The sequence below is a fragment of the Herpailurus yagouaroundi genome, unplaced genomic scaffold (genome assembly GCF_014898765.1).
Source record: "Herpailurus yagouaroundi ecotype Mexico unplaced genomic scaffold, PumYag 166, whole genome shotgun sequence".
In the NCBI taxonomy this organism is placed as follows: Eukaryota; Metazoa; Chordata; class Mammalia; order Carnivora; family Felidae; genus Herpailurus; species Herpailurus yagouaroundi.
Genome location: NW_024412407.1, coordinates 3,980,997 through 3,990,500, shown reverse-complemented (window position 1 = coordinate 3,990,500; position 9,504 = coordinate 3,980,997). Strand labels below are relative to the sequence as shown.

Sequence of the window (9,504 nt, the reverse complement as noted above, 5' to 3'; positions counted from 1 at the left end):
AGGAAGGAAGGAAGGAAGGAAGGAAGGAAGGAAGGAAGGAAGGAAGGAAGGAAAGAATTCTTGTGTTCCTGCCATATTGTTTTACTGTTCCCTCGACTCCATCTTTCCAGGCACAATACCTGCCTATTTCCTCCACAAAAGTGTCTCTGATTGATCTTGCCCCCTTCTTTCCACGAGTGTTCTAGAATTTTAGAGCTGAATATTTTTCTTTTTTTTAAGTAGGCTCCACACCCAGCGTGGAGCCCAACATGGGGCTTGAACTCACAACCCTGAGATCAAGACCTGTAGAGCTAAATATTCTTGAGATACATAACAGTTGAGAGAACTTAGACACTGCCTGAAGACTGAAATCATGTTTTAGTCAACTTTCTATCCTGCCCACCTCATCTACCCAACAATTGTAGAGACCATCACTTACAGAACATTTTCTGACTTCATGAGCAGTAGTCATAAACAGTCTATGTTAATATGAAACTCTCTGACCCATTAAGTGTCATATGGAGTTTTCACAACCATTTTTTTCTTGGCTTTTCACAGAACTCTTATCAAATGAGTACTCTTACAGAAGAAACAGAGCTAAAGTAACTTGTCCAAGGTCACATACACTAAAGGAAATGGCAGTGCTAAGATTTGAACCTAGATCCTGTTTACCAATAGGATGCTTTTTGCTACTCTCCATGTAGGGTAAATATTCATATGTACTCAAGACAGCAAACTAACTCTGGGCAGCAGCTAAGCACCACCTCTAAGAATCCTTCCCAGTTTCAGTAATTAGTTTTCTCAAAAATATTTATTGAACACCTAATACATCCCAGGCATGGCGCCTATTGTTGGGGGTAGGGTACAGCAGTGAACAAGGCAGGAAGGTGCCTGCCCTCAGTCTAGTTCAGGGAGCCGGCCAAACAAGGAAACAAATGTATAAACAATGTAAGTGGTAAGTTGATGGAGGGAGGGAGGTGGGGGATGGGCTAGAAGGGTAAGGGGTACTAAAGAGGGCACTTGTGATGAGCACTGGATTTTGTATATAAGGGATAAATCACTGACTTCTACTCTTGAAACCAATATTGCACGTGCATATTAACTACAATTTAAGTTAATGTGTATATATATACATTATACATATGTATATAATGTATACATGTATGTATACATGTATAACACATATATGTATATATGTGTAACACATGTACGTTCACATGTATAATACATTATATATAACACATGTACGCATATATGTATAATACATATATAATGTATCACATTATATATATATACACACACACACACATATACATACACACACAAGGTGACGGAGGAAAATGTGTACCCTTTTTGTTGGCATTACCTTGGATAAAGCGGACAGAGAAAGCGTCTCGGAAAAGTGACACTTCAGACCCGACCTTGGTCTTCAGGAGGCTTTTAAGGAAAGACACCTTCCCACAAACCTAGTTTGGAAAAAGCTGGCTAAAGTAAAAAGGTACTGAGTGCGCACAGGGGCCGCTCCCTCATCGCCTCAACTGACACTGGACAGTTCCCGGCCGCCGCCACTAGAGGGCGCCTCGGGTCCCAGCCCCCAGGAGGCGCCTTGGCCCCAGTCACTGCCACCGTGACACCTGGTACCGTCCCCGCCCCCCCAACCCCCCTCCACCGCCTCAAGGCCCCGAAGTTCGGAGTAAGGACAGAGGGCAAGGGAGGCGCTAGGAAGCCCTAGTGAATCGCGAGGGGTCAGCAGGTCCTCAGAGAGAGGACGTCCTCAAGATCGCAAAACCAACCACTGCCGTTAAGTCCTCATTCCCTTCGGGACAACCCGCTTCCGGCGCTTTTAAACAAGGAAATACTGGATGCATCCAATCCTGCTCCTTCTTTCGCCACCTAGTTAGCATCGGTTCCTCGCCAGGGGAGCCTCAGACAGGCCGTCTGTGGATACCAATCAGCGCTCAGGAAAGACGCATGCGTTCTGGAACGAACGTGACGTACAGTGAACTTTGACCTAAAGACGACCCCTTTCCTTCTCCCCCGCCCTCGCTGTGAAGATGGCGCTCTCCAGGGTGTGCTGGGCTCGGGCTGCTCTGTGGGGTGCGGCGGTCACCCCCGGACCTTATGTCACCCGGAAGCTGCAACTTGCTCGCCCTCGCGCTGGCCTGGCCTGGGGGGCCCCTCGGTGAGGGACGTGGGAGAAAGGAAAGCGTTTCTGATGTTCAGGCCCTTCCAGTCTCTCAACCTTGTTTGCATGCCTTTTCTTAATTCTTAGCGTTACACGTCCTAGCCCCGGGTTTTTATTCTGCTCAGAATTCGCACCCCGATCCCTACTGGTCATATGGCTTCCTGACCCGCTTCAACTTTCAGGGCTCCATATTGTCCGAATCCCCCACGTATTCCGAGCTCTTTCAGCCTCCCTTTTTCTACTCAAGCTTTACGGCTGCTTGTCTGGATCCCATCTCTCTGGCCTTAGCCTGCTGTTCAAATGGTCCCTCAGGCCTTGCGCTGCCTGCAGACTCATACCCACACCCAACATTCCTTCCCGTCTGATCTTTCATCTGCCCGATCTGTTTTTCTTTTCTGATCGCTTATCTCTTCCTGAGCCCAAGATCTTCCTTGGATTTCAGAAGTTTCAGGCCTTAGCATACATTCCCTGAGACCTGGTGTTTTACATTAGTGTGAACGGACTCCAGGACTGATGCCCAGATAGTCTCTTTGATCTTCCTTGTAGGTCTTCAAACCTCCACCTTTCTCCAAAGGCAGATGTGAAGAGCTTGATTTCTTATGTGGTGACCAAGACCAAAGTGATTAATGGGAAATACCATCGTTTCTTGGGTCGTCACTTCCCCCGCTTCTATGTCCTGTACACAATCTTCATGAAAGGTAAAACCAAAACAGAAATCCCTTGAATCAGTTCATGAGCAATGTCAAAGAGTTAGAATGAGTAAGAGTGTTTGCATGTTCTGCTATGTGATGTGAGCTGGGGGGGGGGGGGGGCTTCTGTTTCATAAATGCTTGAGGGTGAAACGAATTCTTTTAAGTTAGCACTTCTGGAGAATGTTTCTAGAAAAGTATTATGACAACAACTTCTGAGAGCACCTGGAGGGGGATGCCTATAGGTGTTTTTGCACTTTTCTTAACCATACGCAGCTGCCCATTATGGAAATTCTTTGACATGCACCAGGCCAGACGTCTATGGCTGCACAGACCTGCCCTGTGATTTATCAGTGGACTTGGCCCATGAGCAGATGTGGTTTAATGGTTATCACAAATCTATAGGTAGCATATTGTGGAAATTGCACTACATATACTTGTTTTCTGGATGTTTTCATTAAAATCAAAGCTGAGCTAGTTACTAAGAGATGGTATAATGACACATGTCCACTCTGGTGCCAGACTGTCTGTGTTCAAATCCTAGCTTGTCACTGGCTATGTGATTGGACTAGTTACTTAACCTCTCTGTTCCTTGTTTTTTTCATCTGTAAAATACAGAAAATAATAATAGAACCTACCTATTGGCCCACATGGTTGTGAAGATTAAATACATCAGTATTTGTAAAGTACTCATGGCCTGATCATAGTATGCGCTCAATAAATGTATCTCTATTATTATACTCTGTACTTTTATCATAACACCAATTACAACAAAGTACCATATTGTCAGCTGTGAATATTATCATGATTATTACTAGCTTCATGGAAAATCTAAAGTAGAAATAGAATGGCTGCTTTCTCTGCTCCCAGTTTATAGCTATGATTAAATGAGAAAAAGGTCCGAAAAAATATTTTGGTTGGTTTGTTTTTAAGCTTTTGATTGTGTAAAGTTGTAAATGTACACAAAAGTAGAGAGAATAATGTGATGAATTTCCATATACTCAGTCTCACTTCAACAGCTACCAACTCATGGCTGCTGGTCTTACTTCATTTATACACTTGCCTTCTCCTGTATAATTTTGAAGCCAACCTACACATTATATCATTTCATTCATAAATATGAAAGCATTTTTAAGAACTAAAGCCCTAGATAAAAGGTAAGAATACTCATCGAATGAAGAAAAAAATTGAACCATAGAAATATGTTGAATTATACTATTTCTAAAAGTGTTCTAGAAAGAAGATAAGTTAATATCTCGTTGGGGAAAACATAAGGTTAATTGAGCAAGACTTCCTGAAGTTAGGGAGCTTTTGAATTTTTTTTATTTCTAAATGTTTATCTCTTTTAAGAGAGAGAGAGGGTGCACACGCGTACAGTAGGTGAAGGGCAGAGAGAGAGAGGGAGAGAGAACCCCAAGCAGGCTCCACCCTGTCAGCGCAGAGCCTGATGCGAGGCTCGAGCCCATAAGCCGTGAGATCACGGCCTGAGCTGAGATCAAGAGTCGGACGCTCAACTGACAAAGCCATCCAGCACCCCTTGAATTTTCATTTTAAGGAGGGAGCGGGCAATGAACCAGAAGAGGGAGACCATTCTATAGTAGATCACAGAAGGCCGGCTTGGCTGGGAGATAGGTAGTGTGTTGCAGGGGAGAAGAATGAGAAAAGAGATACAAGTTGGCCTCACAAGAGTTTTAAGTGTCCTAGTTTAGAGCTCTGATTTAGAGTAATTTTGGGGAGCGACAAGTACGTGCATTGGGGTTAGACATGGAGTTAGGGACCTGTGTGGTAAGATTCACACTGGGATAACATTACACTCTGTCCTCTACTTTAATGAGGCAGGATTGCAGATGTTTTGGGCTGATGCCAAAAAGGCTAGAAGAATAAAGACATATATGTGGAAGCACAATGTAAAGTTTCATCAACTTTCATACCGGGAGATGGAGCATTTGAGACAGGTATGGGCCGGGGGCAGATACCCAGAAGTTCATGGTGAGGTAATTAAAGTTAACTAAGATCTCAAGTGTTTTTTTGTTTTGTTTTGTTTTGTTTTGTTTCCTTTCCTATCTTGTTCACCACTGATCAACCTTTTCCCCTCTGCTGTGAGATCAAAGTATCGAACTAAGTAAGAACATCGGGTTATTTGTCAGAATTGGGTTTATTCGGAGTTGTAGCCCTCTACAACAGAGCTCCATAGAGATTCTGGCATCCTTGCCGAATGAAAGTTGTGGACACTAAAATCGAGTTCATTTCTGAATATATAAAAATCTGCAAGGATCCCAAAGGCAGCAGGAAAGTAGTATTTGGTAGTGACTTGATGGTGTTCACTTTGGTGGTGACTTTGAAACTGAGAGCGAGAACCTAGGACCCATTTGGCACATCAGGAAGAATTTGTTGAGAGATTTGGTATAATGCCAGGCCCTGTACTAGACATTATTTGGGATACAAAAATGAACAAATCAGGGCTTCTGTCCTCAAGGAAATTACCAGCTAGAGGTAGATAGAAATAACCTTGATCCTTCTCTGGGCTGTAATAGAAATTTACTGCACAGTGTTGGGGGAGGGATTGTCCATTGTATTAAGAACTTACTTGGGTTAAAACTGCGTCTGTGTTTATTTCTGCTTAGTTCCGCCGAGACGTCACCAAGTGTCTTTTCCTAGGTATTATTTCCATTCCACCCTTTGCCAACTACCTGGTCTTCTTGCTAATGTGAGTACAGACTTCTATCTTCCCAGCGTATTGAAGATATATAGATTTTTTTTTAATTCAAAATTATTTTAAGAAGAACTTTCCATTTCAGAAATAGGCAGAGATTATCACATTTCCTGCTCCAGTCTTCTAATTAGCCACACTTGGTAACACTTGGATTACTAGGTTAGCTGTAGGTGTAGGTAGTGTAGACTTTTCCTGCCTCTCAGCTGCCCCTGTGTGTTGTGAAATAAGATTATGACCTTTTCCATCATCGCTAGAGGCAGCAACCCACTCCCTGAGAGGCTTAGCAATTTGGGACAGTTTTTTAGGAGAGAAACGCATTTCATATTCTGATCACATAAATCTTTACTTTGTATCCAAACACGACACTTTTGATGATTGATTGATTGATTTTTTAAGTTTATTTATCTTGAGAGAGAGGAGAGAGAGAATCTCAAGCTGCCTCTGCACTGTCAGCACAGAGCCCAGTGTAGGGCTAGAACTCACGAACCGTGAGCCATGTGACCTGAGCTGAAGTCAAGAGTTGGATGCTTAATCGACTGAGCTACCCAGGTTGAAGCGGCCACACACCCGAAAGATGACACTTTTAAACTTTGATCTTGTGTGTTTTAGTTATCTGTTGCTACATAACAAACAACCTCAAAGCTTAATAGCTTTTCATGGTTTCGTGGGTCAGGAAATTGGGCAGGGTTCAGGTGTGTGACTGATTTTTCTCTTCCGTGTGATGTTGACAGAAGTCTGTCAGTGATATTTAGCTGATGAATGGACTGGTCTGGATGATCTAAGGTCACTCTTATGTCTGGTGCCTTAGCAGGGATGGCCGGAAGGCTGGGACTGTCAGAGTGCCTATATGTAGCCTCTTTAAAATGGTGGCCTCAGAGTAATAGGACTTCTTACATGGCAGCTCAGGGCTCCAAGGGTGAGTGTTTCGGCAAATAAGAATCCGGGTGGCCTTTTATAACCTAGCCTTGGAAGTCACAAAGACTCACTTCTGCTCTGCTTTATTGGTTGAATCAGTCACCCAGATTTAAAAGTAAGGGGGACATAGACCTTCCTTCTCAATAAGAGGGATGCCAGAGAATTTGTGGCCATGCTTTAAAACCACCACACATGCAGAAAATGAATTAAAAAACAAATTTGACTTTCACATTTTATATACACATACGGACTGTGCAACAGCTTGAGGTTGTCACCATCACATATAATGACCAGCTCTGTCTGCATCTGTCTCCCGGTCTGTCCAGCATATGTTCTTCAGATGCTTTGGTTCAAAAGGAGTCATTTTATCCAATTACTGCATGCGAGGCTATTCCACCACTGCTTGCTTTCACAAACCTCAGTAATGTTGCTTGAAATTGTGCTTCCGTGTCTCTTAAACCTTGGTCTGAGACTCATTTACAGAACAGTGAGGTAGGAAGTAATGTCTCCATTTCTTCTTCCTAGTATTCATATCTGCCAAATGCTTTCTTAGATCGCTTTGAAGATGCCGGTTTCAGCAAGTGACATTGTGATTCCTTTTCCTTTCAGGTACCTGTTTCCTAGGCAGCTACTGATCCAACATTTCTGGACCCCAAAGCAACAAATTGATTTCTTAGATATCTATCATGCTCTCCGGAAGCAGTCCCACCCAGAAATCCTTGGCTATTTAGAAAGGGTTACCCCTCTCGTTTCTGATGCAGGACTCCGGTGGCATATGACAGAGCTGTGCACCAAGGTATTCCTCTAGCTAACCCTTCCTGCAAACTAGGACTCTTGTTAGATCCAGTTTGCACTAAAACTAGGAAAGAGGGCCAGTCAGGAGCTTCCTAACCTCTACCAATCTCTTGGCTCTCCCAAGATACAGCATGGTACCCACCCAGCAATACATGATATCCTGGCTCTGAGAGAGTGTTTCTCTAACCATCCTCTGGGCATGAACCAACTCCATGCTTTGCAAATGGTGAGCACTTCGAGGCTTTCTCTGTTCCGCAGCCTCGCCTTGCCTCAGGTTCTGTGTATGGTAATGCCGTGCTGACTTTCTCCTCCTGTGTCGTTGCGTTACAGAAAGCCTTGAGTCGAGCCATGCTTCTCACACCTTATCTGCCTTCTTTCTTGTTGAGACACCGTTTAAAGACTCATACCACTGTAATTCACCAACTGGACAAAGCTTTGGCAAAGCTGGGGATTGGCCACCTGACCCCTCAGGAAGTGAAATCGGTAAGAATTTGATGGCAATATCAACCCTCAATCCTTGGTGGGCTTTTGAGCTCACAGGACTGGGAGCTTACAGAGACCTCCACCATGTTTTGGTTGTTAGAACAAAGCCCAAACTCTTTATTCTTTCACTTCGTTTCTGTGTCTTTTTTTCTCAGTGAACTCATGGGAGGGAATTGCCCAGAGTAGTTTTGGCTTATGGCCTTTCAAAAACCAGAGACACTGTTCTTTAGACCTACTATTTTTGGTTATATAGTCTTCTTTGCTTGTCTTCTTGTCCATTGTAGTTCAGATTGCCACAGAGAAAGGTTTCTTGTGGGGATGAGATTGGAACTTACTTAGAGGTTTTGAATTATTAGTGGGTTTACAGTTCATGGCCATACTTGCTATGTGATTATTGAGGACTGTTTCTCTTCTGGGTGATAATAGGCTTGTTATCTTCGTGGCCTGAATTCTACCCATATCGCTGAAGAGAGGTGTCGAACTTGGCTGGGAGAATGGCTACAGATTTCCTGCAGCCTGAAAGGTAAGACCCATCCCTGTGGTTATGCCACTCAAGTTCAAATAATTTTTATATTTTATTCTGAGATTACTTTGGAGTTGATGAGTGAGTACTGTGAGACCCTTATCCTGTGTATAAACTCATTTGCCTACAAGGGCTAAGCAGGTAGTGAAGTAGACTGTGCAAGACAAGAGGCAGTAGCGGGGACTGTGGGAACCAAGACTACATGCATGCCAGTCTGAAGCAGTTTCTCAGCCTCAGCACTATAGATGCTTCGTCCTGGGGGCTACCATGTGCGTTAGAGGGTATCTAGCAGTATCCCTGCCCTCTACCCACTAGATGTCAGTAGCGCCCTCCACCCCAGTTCTGATCATCAAAAACATCTCCCAACATTGCTAGATGTCCTGTGGGGGAAGGGGGAATAGAATTATCCCGGGTGAGAAGCGCCAGTCTAAAGGCATTCAAACTCAAAACAAAAACACTTGGAGCACCTGGCTGGCTCAGTCGGTAGAGCATACAACTCTTGATCTCAGGGTTGTGAGTTCGAGCTCCACGTTGGGTGTAGAGATGACTTAAAAATAAATCTTGGGGCACCTGGGTGGCTCAGTTGGTTAGGCGTCCGACTTTGGCTCAGGCCACGATCTCGCGGTCCGTGAGTTCGAGCCCCGCGTCGGGCTCTGTGCTGACAGCTCAGAGCCTGGAGCCTGTTTCAGATTCTGTGTCTCCCTCTCTCTCTGCCTCTCCCCTGCTCACACTCTGTCTCTGTCTCTCTCTCAAAAATAAATAAAACGTTTTTTTTTAAGTTGAAATAAAAACAAATCTTTAAAAAAAACCCCACAAAATCAAAAACAATTGGCTAAATAAAAAGTATCTGAGGGTGGGTATTAGGCCTGTGAGTCACTTGTTGGAACCTTTGGCTGGGCTTTGATGTTTTCTAAGCCTATGAATAGCAGGGTAGGCCTACTAATCTCCTTGGAGCCAAGAAATGTTTCCAGAGCACCAGCCTCTAGCAGAAGAATCCCAAGGGTGACAATAGTTAGTGTTCACTACCATTAGCATCTGTGAATTTTCTCCCACCACCACATGAGAGGCAAGAAGTGAGGATGAGGAGAAAGGAATACCTGGTGGAAGAAAAGGAAAGCATCCGTGGCAGGGACCGGGGTGAAGCAGGGGACCTTCAAGAATAGTAGCCTCTCGATGTCACACCTCCCTGCACTTGGCTTCCTGACTCCAGGATCAAGCCCTG

The 9,504-nt window shown here is 44.1% G+C and overlaps 1 protein-coding gene across 12 annotated transcripts in view; it reads left to right on the top strand.

The window, feature by feature from the left end:
• The first annotated feature begins 1,667 nt into the window (after positions 1–1,667).
• LETMD1 (LETM1 domain containing 1) overlaps positions 1,668–9,504 on the top strand; it is a 9,280-nt gene continuing 1,443 nt past the window's right edge. Inside the window, exons 1-8 of one of the 12 annotated variants that reach the window (XM_040488126.1) lie at positions 1,668–1,779; positions 2,711–2,862; positions 4,693–4,808; positions 5,478–5,560; positions 7,091–7,277; positions 7,401–7,502; positions 7,607–7,759; positions 8,186–8,282. In XM_040488126.1, the coding sequence (XP_040344060.1) occupies positions 2,856–2,862; positions 4,693–4,808; positions 5,478–5,560; positions 7,091–7,277; positions 7,401–7,502; positions 7,607–7,759; positions 8,186–8,282 (745 nt within the window). In that variant the 5' untranslated portion in view covers positions 1,668–1,779; positions 2,711–2,855. Of the gene's footprint in view, positions 1,780–1,961; positions 2,162–2,689; positions 2,863–4,688; positions 4,809–5,477; positions 5,561–7,090; positions 7,278–7,400; positions 7,503–7,606; positions 7,760–8,185; positions 8,283–9,504 lie in introns of those variants that run through there. The other 11 variants (XM_040488127.1, XM_040488123.1, XM_040488122.1 and 8 more) reach the window with 11 other exon arrangements.